Source organism: Geotrypetes seraphini, chromosome 13 (genome assembly GCF_902459505.1).
Source record: "Geotrypetes seraphini chromosome 13, aGeoSer1.1, whole genome shotgun sequence".
Classification (NCBI taxonomy): Eukaryota; Metazoa; Chordata; class Amphibia; order Gymnophiona; family Dermophiidae; genus Geotrypetes; species Geotrypetes seraphini.
Window position 1 is genome coordinate 12222736 of NC_047096.1, and position 15367 is coordinate 12238102.

Genomic DNA, 15367 nt, shown 5'->3' on the forward strand with positions numbered 1-15367 from the left:
GTCCTGGATTCTCTCACTGAATGGAACTCACTTGCTCCCTTTTGAGTTTCTCCCTCTTGCGAATCAGCTCAATTAGCAGCCGAGCCCTCTCTAAATCATGTCGCAGCTTCTGCCAATACTTCAGCTCCTCTTTTACAGCACTCGTTTTTTCATCTTGCTCTTTCTGTAGAAGGAATGAAAGAAATATTTTAATTTGGGTTTCTTCTTTCTACTCGTTTTCTCAGTTCCTATCGTATCCCTTTACGCACTCACCTGTCCCAAATGAGACCAATTTACACCTAGCTATGTTACAAGACCCTTCTGTCCAACATTGTGAACTGAAACAGGATGTAATGAAAATGGCTGCTCTTTTTACTTGCATTCTGTTCCTTTTCCTTTGTGAATTTATCTCCTGGCCCACAAGACAATCTAGTGTGCATTCATTTTCCATGTCTTGCCATGGATCTGCTATTAGACTCTTGCAGTACAAAATGCATTTTGATTAGCTACATGAGTGCAGCCTGTCACTTCTGCTACACTCCAGCTACCACCTCACTGCTGCTCTTTTGGTGCTATGCCACAGGAAGGATAGAGGGTACCTGCTCTGCATTCTTCTGTGATTGCAAGTGTGAATGCAGGCGCCGTATCAGTGGCACTCCATTCCGGGACTGACGCTTTAGTAACCAGTAGTTGTGTAGCCGCTGCATGAATTGGTTCTTCCTCTGGAGTGAAACCCCATTGCAGATTTTAATCAATCTGTCAATGTACAGAAAAGCAAAATGGTTAAGTTATTAGCCATAGTAAAGAACTTTTCTTTCTGCCCTGTAAGGAACTCATGGACTTGCTGATAAAAGCTGTAAAGGGACTAAGAGTCATCACCTTCCAGCAAAAGATGGAAAAACATTTGTTACAAAACAAAAACATTTTAGCTCATTATTTTGAGTTGAGCTTCTGATGAGTCTTATTCTGGAAGAGAGATGTTAAGCAATATGATTAGAGTAGTAGGACATCCGAGTGCATAACATCCTAGATAAAATGTAGCTTTTAAAATTTAAGGACAGTCTAGGAATTCAAATAAAGTTGAGAAAGTCAGATAAGACTGGTAAAAAGGATTTGTTTTAAGTACGGAACCAGTAGACAGGCCATTTAAAAGCTACAGAATCATACAATAAGTATAATCAACTTAATTGAAACAAAAATACAGCATATTTTTTTGTGAATGTCATATGTATTATGACTGAAAGCGCCATCTGGAAATGGAGGATGCAGACGATACCAAATCATACATTTTTCTGGGAAAATAATCTGGCTCATACGCAGCAGTATGCAGATAGAAGAAAATGGTTCTGGGCCTTGAAGGTTACTTTAGAACCAAGATATTTAGGACACCACACAAGCCAAGATAGGTGAAGCATGCTTACAATGAAACTGACAGTTCTGGCAGAAAGATGCATGCGTCAACGAAACAAGAAGTCAAAACAGCAGATACCTTAATTCTTCAGTCATCGGAATACCTGTCAGCTGACTACAGAAATTATGGCTGCTTTGGACAAATAAAGAAGATTAAACAAAGGTCTATGAAGAAACAGAGACATATGAGGGCAGGCCAACAACAGACTACTGCAATATTAAAAAAAAAAACAGCTTGAGCTGATAAGAAGAGACAAAGTGGTGGACAGCAGTACTTGAATCTTTGAAACTCCCCTGGTGGACAATATTTAGGCGTATTATGAGGAACATTTTAGAAGAGGTGAAGAGGATCCTTCAATGGCCGTATGTGCTGGAAGACCATCAAGAGGAGAAAAGTAAGCAGAAAGCTAGAGAAAAGCTGCCAGAGTCTGTAAAGCCAACAAAAGGTTAGAAACAAAGAATGCTTTTTCAAAGCATCACTAAAAAGGACAACAAAGCTGTTAACTGGCCTTTTAACATTAAAGTATACTTCCTCATCCCCATATACACAAAAGTACTTTCAGAATATAAAATTAACATTTTTTAAAAACTTTTTCTGTATATGCCCCAAATTCGAAGCAAAGTTAATTTTTCAAAACTCTGCAACAGTTGATACTACCACTGGCTGCTTCTAATTTAGTAGTGGCGAGGGATTTTAACGCTGTTATGGATCCATTGATGGATAAAACCCCTAAAATTATGAAATCATTAGGATTAGATAATTTGGTACAATCTTGTGATTTGGCGGATACTTCATTTTAATTGAAAATATCCCAGATTGGTTATGGTTGGAATGGCGACTCATTTTTCCTCTGCGATTATGCCATGTTCTCAGAATCAAAATGCCTAGATTATATAAAGAAAATAGAATACTAGTAGATACATGGAAAACATTACGATATGTCAATAATTTAACACCTATTTCAATTCACTAATCAACAAATCAAACTATATGGCTAAACTCCAAGATTCAAATTGGCGGATTTAAGGTCATCTGGAAGCACTGGATGATAGCAAGAATACGTACTTTAGAGGATGTTATATCTAATGGTAAGCTACTTGACTTTTCACAGTTGCAACATAAATTTGGACTTAATAAATCACAAAGTTTTAGATGGTTGCAACTGAAGCAGGCCATTCAGGTGGGGTTCCCTGAATGAAAAATTTAAATAATCAATATAGTTTGGTATTCTTGTGCTTTCAGGTAGACTTCCTGGGACACCAGGCCGCACAGTGGTATACAGTGGAACCTTGGTTTACGAGCATAATTCATTCCAGAAGCATGCTCGTAAACCAAAATACTCGTATATCAAAGCGAGTTTCCCCATAGGAACTAAGGGAAACTCGCTTGATTCGTTCCCACCCACCCCCATCCCGAGGCCAGTGGCGGTGCTCTACCCCCCGAAGAACCGGCATTGCTCCCCCCGCTCATGAAGGCCCCACTCCCGCATGATCCGCCATCCCCCCGCTCGTTTCGCCCCCCCCCCGCTCGCATCGCACCCCTCCCCGCTGCGAACCGGCGAGAACGGGAACCCGAAGGCCTTGAGCATGCGCAGATGCTCAAGGCCCAGCGCGAAGAAGGCAGATCTTCGGGCACCGGCATGTCCTGTGCATTGGTGCCGGTGCCAAATGGGAATAAGGAATGTGATCGGGTGGGTGGGTGGGTGCCTGGGGCATGCCGGATCGCGGGTGGGGGGGGGGCGACGCGAGCGGCGGGTGCCGGATCATGGTGGGGAGGGTGCCGGATCGTGGGGGGGCGCTCGTAAATCAAGGCACGTTCGGTTTCCGAGGTGCCAATTTTGCAAATGTTCTGCTCGTCTTGCAAAACAGTCGCAAACCGGTGCACTCGTAAACTGAGGTACCACTGTAAATTGTTAGCTGGATTTATAAATAAGAAACCAAAAACTGGTCTTAGGGACATTTGGAGTATTGAGATTAAGCATCAAATTTCTGCATCTCAATGGTCATGAATCTGGACTTGGAGGATGAGATGTACAATGTCAGCATCTATGAGACAAACTTGGTTTTTTTCTGTTACATAGAGCATTAGGGACCGCTGTTCGGTTACAAAAGTTAGATAGCTCTAAGTCAAATAAATGTTGGCATTGTCATCTCGAAGTAGGGACTTTAGATCATTTATTGTTCTATTGTCCACTTATTTTGGCTTTTTGGAATTCAATATGGGGGCCAAATAAATTGTTTATTGGAAAATCCAGTGGCATTGTCTTATGATACTGTGTTATTTGGCATGTCAATGACAGCTAAAAGTCAAATATCATCTAAGAACAACAGACTTTTATTAATAATGACAGGAGTCGCCATACAACAAATTATAAGCAATTGGAAGAGGCTTAACTATAGTTTTTGGTGGAATTCATTGTGTCATATGTATAAAATGGAAAGAACATTAGCCATTCAGAAAGGGAATTTTAAGAAACTTCAGGAGATTTGGGAGCCATTAGCAAAATATTGTAACATTTAATCATGCACATCCGGGAGGGGGGAGGTTTGATAGGATAATAAATTTAGATATATTGAATTGAGGGTCATTATAGAAATTATATATGTCAGTCATTGTGACTGTTTGGGAGGGGGGAATAATTTTGAAATAGATATTAATAGAATATTAAGTGTGGTATTGAAGTAAAAAATGTTGTATTTATTGTTACACTTATTGAAAGATTTGAAAATAATAAATAATTGGAAAAAAAAAACAACTTTTTCTGAGAAGTAATTCATAGAGGTGTAGAAAAAATAGAGTGGACAATTTCTTTTCCTTGAATAATCCATACTGACTTCTGAAGGGAAGTCACAGTAATGGAGCTCACAGAACCCTCCTGCTGCTAGTAGTCAAGCAAACTATTAACCAGGGTCAGGAACTGCAATTTTTCCACACCTTCTTGCGTTTTCCTTTTGTATATCAAAAATCCTTGTACACTGTCCTAAAATGCAAAGATTTTTCTTCTAAGAAATCCAAAACTTTAGAAAAGGTGAGACTGTGGCAGCACAGAGAAACTCACCTGTATGAGGGTATCTGGGTCACAGTCACAATTGGTAAAGATGATCGTCCTGCCACATTACACATCTGCTTCTTGATCTTTTGTTTCAATTTTATTTTACTTTTCTTTAGTGATCCTTTCCGAGCACTCTTATCAACATCCTCTTCACCATCTCCTTTGTCCTCTGCCACCTCCTCTTCTTCATTGCCTGCATCCACGGGTCCCTTCTTCACCATTCCAGGCGGGGAATGCACTTCACAGAAGGCAGTCTTACGAACAGTGAACGTTGTGCCATTAATACTTGTCTCTCGCATAGGCTCAATCTTCATGAAGAGACCAGCCCGCTGGGCACAGGTCACATGGAAAGCAGTATAGCAGTTCACCTTGTGGCACTGGATAGCAGCCCCCATGCCTTTCTGTTTACAGATGTAGCATGTCAGCTTCCAGCGGGCAGGTGGGATGTTATCAATGCCCTCAATAGGCTCCAGGAATACTGTGTTTGCAAAGCAAACCTCAGGGATCCAGATAGCACATACAACATGTGCCCAATGACCATCACTAGTCTGTTTGAAAGCTCCACCTTTATTTGGACAAAGGACACAATCAACAGGACGAGAAGGAGACTGTAGGCAGCAACGACAGAGCCACTGTCCCTCAGGAATGTACGGCACCCCATAGCACTCTTGATGCACAGCTAAGTTACAGATATCACAGAAAAGGATGACATTGCTGTTATGACACTCGTCATCCATACAGATGCAGCAAAAAGCATCCTCATCAATTAGAGATTGTTGGTTCCCACTGTTGCGGCTCTCCAGATACGATTCCTTTTCCAACCGATCCAAAAGAAGCTCAAAAGTGTCCGCTGAAATTGTGCCATACCCATCGCTGCGCCGCTTCTCATTTATTATGTCCAACCAAGCCATGTCCTCCTCATCCATGTCATATTCAACCTCAGCATCCAGCTCATCAGGTGGCTTCTCAATATAACGGTAGTATGCTGCAGGAAGAGGTGGTGCCTCAGGTTGGCAAACAGAATCCGCCACCCGGAAACTAGGTTGAGGTAACTGCAAGGATGTACCAGGTATATGCTTAGAACAGGTTTCTTTTTTCTTGCCTTTGGACAGTGTTTTCTTGGACTTGGAAGGGAAAAGGGGCTGTTCACTGTTCTCTTTGTTGCTGTTGCATTCAGTAATGTCCTGGGCAGTCAGCTCATCTTCCATAATTATCTTGAGGGGGTCATAGATGCTGATGCGATGAAGTCGGCCATCGATATCCACCTCCACAATCCGTTGAGCTTGGGCATAAGTCAGGGTCTCTCGAGTGGGAGAACATTTTAGGCTATAGGGAGAAGGTGAACGTCTTCCCTCTGAGTTCTGCTTGGACCTCCTCCTCGGCTTCCTCATGGCTGTGAAATCAATGACCTGCAAAGGACAAACACAAGTGATAACAATTACACAAGAGAATGAGCTATACCACACAAAGCAGGACCATTAGATATCTCTACCTGAGGCTACCGTAAGACATTACATAACATCCATATTTATACCGTAACTTTCAAATCTGTTTATAGTTAAAAGAAACCAAGACAATAACTTGGGAATTACAGAGCTTAATCATTAAAATTACAATACCAATTTAGCACTAAACAAATCTCTTAAATAAAGAGTCTACAGGTTCTTCCTAAAAATTAGATAATTATATGAATTTAAGAAAGCATGAGCAAGATCTTTCCAAATCTTTGGTGCCAGGAAAGCAAAAAACTTTTCATAAAGTTTCAATCTCTTTATGCCCTTTAACACCCCCGAGGTTGGACGGATCCCCAAACAGAATCCGGCCAAGCTCTATCTGGCACAAAAAGGGGAACCAGGAGTCCACAAACAAAGTTCCAACAGTGCTAAGAGGGGAGCTGAAAAGCCTTACCACCTGCTACCGGAGACTGAGGGAAACTGGAGTAGCAAGAGGGGCATGTTATACTGAAATACAAGTCTGATCTCAGTCTCCACCTGCTGGTAGCAGTGAGGCATATTACCCATTCGTAAGGACTATACCAGTCTACCAAGCAATACAGAAAAGAGACAGTTATTACAGTTTTTTTCTAAATGACATAACAGATATTTTGGGCAATTGCCATTCAAAACCTTCCATAACATGCAGAACAACAAACAGGGTTCTGGCCTCCATGGGTAGCCAACGGAGCTTTACATAAAACTTTGAAATTTTTACTTAAAGAAAATATCAATCACACCAAGGTATTCTGAATTGTTTGCAATTTTAAAATATTTTTATCAAGCTGCGCTAGAGGTTTTCAGCACAGGCCAACTCGACAAATGCTCTGATGCTCATAGAATTCCTATGAGCGTCAAGAGCACTTACCTCACCGACCTGCACTGAAAATCTCTAGTGCAGCTTGATAAAAAGGGGGGGGGGGGTAAATTACTTCCCAATAATCTAATTTTAACAATAATAAAGATTGTACCAGTAAGTTCCAATTCAAAGAACCTTCTAACGTGCCTCAATTTTCTCAACAGAAAAAATTAGCTTTTTATCAGAGGGTTGATATGAAAATCAAGTGATAAATGTTGGTCAAAGTACACTCCCAATATGTTTATTACTGATGAGAGTGGCTATCTCTTTTAGTCTATTAATATATGATCAACTGATTGATCTGGTTTATTATCAAGAAGAAATTTGGTTTTATCAATATTTATTTTAGTTTATATTTCATCATTCAAGAGCTCATGATCATAATACTCTTTTCATTTGTACAGAAGGCATAGGAGGCAACCCACATATCCCAAAAATATATTATACGAAATCTTTCTGACACTTACTGTATAAGTTCACTTTCTACATTTTTTTCTTATTTTCCATTTTAAAAAACAGGGACCAATTGTAAAGCAAAACAGCCAATATATTTCAGTAACTAGAAAATCAGCATGTACTTATATTCATGCACAAGACCTCAGAAACAAGCATAGATTTGAAGCCTCAACACAAGGATGAGATAGATGATGGCACAGGTACAAGATCCTTTATCCAAATGCTCAGAAACACGAACAGGAAGTAGTCAATTTTCTCGACGTGACACATGCTGAAACCAACGCAGGTGCATGTGTTTCACAATACAACTCAGAGGGCTGGAAAAATGGCAAAGAGAGCTGCAAATTCCACTCAGGGAGCCAGTGAGAAGTAGCAAAGAAAGCGTTTTTCTCTGTCAATAGCACAGAAAGTTAAGGTATTGAAGAAGCTTGATAATATCTGTACAACGGCTGACATGTGGTGGCAATGTTATGGTCTTATGGTCTGTCTTTTTATGATTTAACATTACCATTCCAAAATTTGAAAAATTCCAAAATCTGAAATATGCCTGGTCCCAAGGATTTCAGATAAAGGATCTTGTATGTGTACTGGGAAGAGGACCGGGCAACATTTTGAGGAACCAGGCTACTGGTGCTAAGCTTTAAAAAAGAGATAAATGGGGTCACGGTATACAGATATACAGACACTTCAAGGTATGGCTTTTGATAGTATTTACAATCTTCTTAGCAGTTGACAAGGATAATTTGGAATCTTACTCTGCTCCTGCTACTTATAGGCACCTGGGCTACTTTTGAACATAAGAATAGCTATAACGGGTCAGACCAATGGTCCATCTAGCCCAGTATCCTGTTTTCACAGTGGCCCTAACTTCCCTGTTTTCTTTCTTCATTCTAAACCATTGGTCTCAAACTCAAACCTTTTGCAGGGCCACATTTTGGATTTGTAGGTACGTGGAGGGCCTCAGAAAAAATAGTTAATGTCTTATTAAAGAAATGACAAATTTGCATGAGGTCTTTATAGTTTATAAATCTATCCTTTTGGCTAAGTCTTAATAATAATATTGTAATTTATAGCTAAAGAGACATATGATCAAGAAACTGTTTTATTTTACTTTTGTGATTATGATAAACATACCGAGGGCCTCAAATAGTACCTGGCGTGCCACATCTGGCCACGAGTTTGAGACCACTGTTCTAAGCCATGTGCTCCTGAGCAGCCTCAGCTTCCCCACAATCAAGTATAAATGCACTTTTAACACTTAAAACTTCATGTGATCCCCAGATGATAAAGGCAAAAATAGGAGACCTCCATGCCTTTCCTTCTTACCCCATGTATCTAAAATATTTCAGCAGCAATGGTTACAATAGTTACAATAGTAGCAGCAGTCATCAAGGGCCCTAAGTGTTAGTATGTACTGAAACCACAGTATTCTGTACACATTTCCAATCTAAGAGGAAGTCTACACAGAAGTGGGCAGAGCCTGTGAATGCTCACTGACTCACAGGCACTATACTAGTGGTCTCAAATTCAAACCCTTTGCAGGGCCACATTTTGGATTTGTAGGTACTTATAGGGCCTCAGAAAAAATAGTTAGAGCCTCTTCTATTAAACTATACTAGCAGTTTCTAGCGCGGGGAGCAGAGCTGAATGGCCCACGCTGCTCTCGACGCTATGAGCGTCAGGAGCAGCGCGGGCCATTCGGCGCGGATATGCGCTAAAAACTGCTAGCACAGTTTAATAGAAGAGGGGATTAATGTCTTTTGCATGAGGTAAAAATCTTTATAGTTTACTAGCTGATGCCCCGGCGTTGCACGAGTATTTAATTATAGCAATAACACTGTAAATGGATTCAAATAAAGATACTTTATAGTGGTGAATGAAATTATTTTTTTACAGCTTAATAAAAAGTACAATATTCAAATTATAACGTGAAATATTTGACAAAATGAATACAATACAACTAACGCAAAACGTGATTATAAACAACATTTTTAGTTTCACCTCCTGGAGCAAGAACATATAAATTCTTGGGTGAACCCACCCTTGAGCAAGCAACATAGGAGTTGTGGGCCGCGAGACCCCCAGAACATATCACCCCAGGTAGTGAGGGATCTGCATACCAAGTTTCATTCAAATCGGTCAAGCCGTTTTTGAATTACTGTGAGAATGGCAGCTTTTTACATTTTTTCCATTGACATGAATGGGTGAAATCTGATTTTCTGTTTGTAGCTCCGTTCATGTGTGCAGGTGGGCCGCGAGACCCCCAGAACATATCACCCCAGGTAGTGAGGGATCTGCATACCAAGTTTCGTTCAAATCGGTCAAGCCGTTTTTGAATTACTGTGAGAATGGCAGCTTTTTACATTTTTTCCATTGACATGAATAGGTGAAATCTGATTTTATGTTTTTAGCTCCGCCCACGTGTGCAGGTGGGCCGCGAGACCCCCAGAACATATCATCCCAGGTAGTGAGGGATCTGAATACCAAGTTTCGTTCAAATCGGTCAAGCCGTTTTTGAATTACTGTGAGAATGGCAGCTTTTTACATTTTTTCCATTGACATGAATGGGTGAAATCTGATTTTATGTTTGTAGCTCCGCCCACGTGTGCAGGTGGGCCGCGAGACCCCCAGAACATATCATCCCAGGTAGTGAGGGATCTGAATACCAAGTTTCGTTCAAATCGGTCAAGCCGTTTTTGCGTGATCGCGGCACATACACACACACATACATACCTCCGATTTTATATATGTAGAAGAAGATAAATCTTTCCTTTTGGCTAAGTCTTAATAATAATATTGCAATTTATAGCTAAAGAGATATATGATCAAAAAACTGTTTTATTTTACTTTTGTGATTATGATAAACATACCGAGGACCTCAAAATAGTACTTGGCGGGCCGCAAGTTTGAGACCACTGCACTATACTGACTGCCACTACTAAGCACAGGTCACAGTGGAAGTCCAATAAAGGGGGACAAGCCTTGTTTCTGTGACTGCATCCATTCATGTGACCCCAGATGGGAGAATTAAAACGTGTAGCACTAAATGAAGAGGTGGATAAATACTCCAAAAATCCCATATCTTAAACCCTCAAATTTTAAAACTCCATAATAATGTTCATCTGTCATTAAATTCTGTATGCATAATTTCAAACTTGTTCGCCTTTTAAATGACACTTTTTAATTCCTCTACGTTAACATAACCTTCATAGATTTCATAATTATCAGGGATATTCAATAACAATTTCATCAGTTGCAAACACTATAACTTGTGTTTCTGAAGGGACCAACGAAAGTGGCATCTTTCAGACGAGTATTTAGCTTGTTGCTCACTTAATTTGGTCATCAGTCCAATCAATATTTTATCAATGCATGTGACTGTCTCATCTGTAGAGGCTCAGCAACCTGTGAACTACCGTCTTCCTCTGCCCACCCATCCTCCCCACAGCCCACCCAACCCTAGCCTCAAATTACTCTTATACTACTCTTCAATTACCCTCCATATTTCCATAACTGATCTTAACAAGACAATCTCCACAAACCAGAAACATCTAGGGCTCCTTTTACTAAGGTGCGTTAGGGCCTTAACGCGTGGAATAGCGCGCGCTAAATTGCCCCGTGCGCTAGACCTTAAGGCCCGCATTGAGCTGGCGTTATTCTAGAAGCGTACTGCGCGGAATAGCGTAGAGTAATTTCGTGTGTGCGCTAAAAACGCTAGTGCACCTTAGTAAAAGGAGCCCCTAATCTTCAAACCCTCTCACCAGATCTGGAAACTCACCCTTTCCCCACACCTGAAGAGGTACTGAGAGAGGATCTGCTCTGCTAAGGAGAAGAAACATCCATTAGAATATCTTGCCTGCCGGCCTTCAAACTTGAGAATGGTAAATTTGGGTTTCAGTATGTTAACTCAGCAAAATCAGTTAGGCAATAGTGAAGACTTTAGAGCAGGGATGCCCACACTTTCTTGGCTTGCGAGCTACTTTTAAAATGACCAAATCAAAATGATCTACCAACAATAAAATTGTATGCAGAGAAAATGTTAATTATCATTTATATTTGGGGGGGTTTCAAAGAGGTCAAGGCAGATGACTTTAAAATATGCACTGTTACCTCAGTAACTACTATACAAAAATAGACAAATATACCCCCTCCCCTTTTTTAGTGCAGAGAGCTACGCTGAATGCCTCGTGCTGCTCCCAACGCTCATAGGCTCCCTGCGCTAAAAACCGCTACCGCGGTTAAGTAAAAGAGGGCCCTAGTGCGAAATATAGACAGCAGATATAAATTCAGACACATTTTGATCACTAAATTTAAAATAAAATAATTTTTCCTACCTTTGTTGTCTAGTGATTTCATGAGTCTCTGGTTGCACTTTCTTCTTCTGACTGTAAATCCATATTTCTTTTTTTCTGCCTTTCTTTCTTTCTGCCTCCTGCATGCTTCCTCTCCTCCAGACTTCATTCCATTCCCCAACCAACATCTCTCTCTAACTTTTTCTTCCTCTCTCTCTCTGCCCCTCCTTCTTTCTTTATCTTTCTCTCTCCCTGCCCCCCTTTCTTTCTCTCATCCTGCCCCTCTTTCTTTTTTTCTCTCTTCCTGTCCCCCCCAAGCCACTGCCGCTGATTTCTCCCTGCTTCCCTAACGCCAGGTCAGGCGCATACAAGCGCTGACCTACAAGCCTCCCCCCCATCAATTCTGATGTCAGAGAGGAAGTTCCAGGCCAGCCAGATAGCGATTGGCTGGCTCGGAACTTCCTCTCCGAGGTCAGACTTGATAGGGGGGGGGAGGCTTGTGGGTCAGCGCTTGTACGCGCCTGGCCTGGCGTCAGAGAAGCAGGGAAAACAGAACGCAAAGGCAACTCCGCGATCGACTTGTGTTGCCTTTGCGATCTTCTGGTCGATCGCGATCAACCTTTTGGGCACCCCTACTTTAGAGTCTATGTTAGAGTTTCATACAAAAAAGTGTTTTAATCTAGATCAGTATTTTAGATTGCATTTCAAGTCATAAGATCAGATTAAGGCACAAATAGCTGTTGAGAAAAGACTCTGGTGTAAATTCCCTCCCGTCCACCCCAAGGCAGAGCTTCTCAATTTAATAATTTTAATTTCTGGTGGAATTCACTATGTCACATATATAGAATGGAACGTTCAATAGCAATACAAAATGGAAATTATAAAAGGTTTAATGAAATATGGGGGCCATTGACATTGTTTTGTAATGAATAAACACCATTTTCTTAACATTATTTATGATTGGAAGGGAAAGGGGAGGATTTATATAAATGAAAAAAAATAAAAATGTAAAAAAGAAATATGACAAAGATTGATTCAATTAAATAATTGTATGGAAGGGAGGGGGGAAGAAGGGTTTAGATATATATACCTTTGTTATGATCTTGATAGATTTATCAAGTGATGTTAGTAAATCTATGTATTACTTATATTGTGCACTTGCTGAAAGTTTAAAAATGAATAAAGAATTATAAAAAAAAAATAACAATTTTGAACAATTTAGTGTCATCTGCAAATTTAATCACCTCACTCATCATTCCAATTTCCAGATCATTTATAAATAAACTAAATAGCACCAGTTCCAGTACAGATTCCTGCGGCACTCCACTGTTTACTCTCCTCCATTGAGAAAAATGACCATTTAAACCTATCCTCCGTTTTCTATCAGAATGCACCGGGAAGGGGAAGGCCATTTTGCAGTGGCAGGCCTACCGGCAGGAGGGACTGGACATCCCTCTTGCCAGCCATCAGATTAAGGTACAGGGGGCGTTCGGGGGTGGCATCGGGGTAGAATCGGGGAGTGTTTGGGAGGCTTCAGGGGATGATGGGGCCAGCAGCAGGAGGGAGTGGGCATCCCTACTGCCAGGGGATGTCTTGGGGGGCGGCAATAGGAGGAATTGGACATATACGTGGACATTCAGGTAAGGGGCTTCGGGGGTTCCAGCAGGAGGGAGTGGGCATCTCTCCTGTTGGGGGATGGCAGCAGGAGGAATTGGGCACTACTCCTGCCGCAGACATTCGAGGGTGAGCTCTGGGAGTTCCGGTAGGAGGGAGTGGGCATCCCTCCTGTCATTCAACTTCATGGGGGAGATTCCCTTGCTGCAATTGGCTCAGCAGCTGCATTTTGCTGGCCTACATTTCAGACACCTATCACGACCCTAGAAAGAAGCTTAGGTCCACCTAAGGCCACTTCCTGGTGAAACCACAACGCCTAGCCTTGGGTGAGCTTAAGTGGCCCTATGCGCCTCCCTAGGCCGGTGAAAACGCCTACCCTCGGGGTGTTTTTGGTTTCTTAATGTGCGTCCCAATTGGCTAGTTAGACAGTAGTAGGACGCCTACCGCCACCTACAATCGAGACGCCGTTTATAGAATTTGCCCCTTAAGGTTCACTGTTGCAGGTTTCGCAAAGGTGGTTTAACATGGAAAAGCCCACTTGATTCTGAGCTCTGGGAGAGCTGCATCCACTTGTGTGCCTTAATCAAACCTGCTTGTTGATGGAAAGAAAAGCTTTATAAAATTAACCTTCCATATTGATTTGCATGGACAAAATTAATCCATTCACTTGTGTTAAATTTTAAAAGCAAAGCAGCAGCTTCCAACAGCAACAGCATAAGTGCTTTTGAACCTTGACCAGTGTTTACTTAAGACAGCAGATATTCTGATCCTTTCAGTGCTGTCACTAGACCAAGCACACACCTCCCTTTTTATGTGCAGCCCCTCCTTCCTTGCTTCATCTACCCACAGATATTCTCGCCCTTCGCCCTCAGCACCTGAGTAACTCCCATGAAAAGCTCTTCCCTGCCCACTTACAGCGCATCTTCTCTTTGAAAATCTGATACCAAAGTACCCAGTTGTCCTGTCACTAGACATCTTATTAACATTTTGCCACATTATTCTATAATATAAAACTATCCCTGCTCTTCACATTATTTCTGCTATACCTCCTCCACCACCATCTATATTTTTAGCATCATCTACTACATAACTAATGTTCCAGTCAGCCCAGTTATTCCTGTTCACATCGCAAGGCATATATCCAGGTACCTGTCATCGAAGTTTGCTTACAGAATATTATGCCTTATTCAATCTTTTATTTTATTTACTGATTCTCCGTCATCCTGGATATACGAGAATGCAAAATAGATTTAATCCAACATCTTGCCTCCCCAATTCCATATTTTACCAACACATTTTGTAATACTGTAATCTAAAACAGCCATTACAAATGCTACCTGAACATCTGGCCTCAAAAGTCCCCAAAACTACTGAACTCTTCTTGACCATCACCAAAGGGTTTCTGAGCAGGTTACACGTCTATTCAGTTCCACCACCAGCATAATGTCATAAACTCCACTTAATCTCTGGCTTCCCTCTCCCCCCTTTGCTGCCAGGGATCCTTTTTACTTATCCAAAGCTTTCTGGATACAGTACCTGCTACTATTTTTGTCTCCAGCATCTCCGTTGGGGAGCCCATGCCTGCACAATGTTTTCCACGACAACACATTTCATGAGAAGATGCTCCAGGAGATAGGTTTCAGAAGTAACTCTTATTCTACAGCAAAGGTTTCCAAACCTGTCCTGGAGGACCTCCAGCCAGTCTGGTTATCATGATATCCAAAATAAATATATCAAGTTAAGAATCTAATCTTTCTTTCTAGTGCAATAGGTGTGTCATTCTAGACAAGCAGGACATACCAAAGCAGTCCCTGAAACCTAGAGCGAGACTGAGGAGCCTGCCTTCAACACTGAATCCAAAGGCCACATCCGTTCTTGCTATGTCCACTTTGTAGAACTTTGTAAACGTATGAAGTGGACTAGGCAGCCGCCCTACAAATCTTGTCAGGCGGAACCGCCTGGGACTCTGCCCATGAAGAAGCAATGCTTCTGGTTGAATGTGCTCTCAAAGCTATCGGCGGCTGTTTCCCGCAGGTAATGTAAGATGACTCAATGGCCCTACAAATCCATCTGGAGATGCTGGCTTGCATAGTCTAGCCTGACTGGTGAGCATGAATAAATGACCGTAGAGACTTAATTCATTAGTGGCCTCGAGATACTGGAGCAATACTCTCCATACATCCAGCAACTGGAGAAATTTGTCTTTCTTCT

The 15367-nt window shown here is 41.5% G+C and overlaps 1 protein-coding gene across 5 annotated transcripts in view; it reads right to left on the reverse strand.

Annotated features, from left to right (window-relative positions):
* Window positions 1–15367, reverse strand: part of BRPF3 (bromodomain and PHD finger containing 3) — a 68586-nt gene that overhangs the window by 42334 nt on the left and 10885 nt on the right. For all 5 annotated transcript variants that reach the window (XM_033918217.1, XM_033918214.1, XM_033918218.1 and 2 more), the window contains exons 2-4: window positions 4449–5851; window positions 579–735; window positions 32–163 (exon numbers count right to left, since the gene is read on the reverse strand). In XM_033918217.1, the coding sequence (XP_033774108.1) occupies window positions 32–163; window positions 579–735; window positions 4449–5833 (1674 nt within the window). In that variant the 5' untranslated portion in view covers window positions 5834–5851. The remainder of the gene's footprint in view (window positions 1–31; window positions 164–578; window positions 736–4448; window positions 5852–15367) is intronic.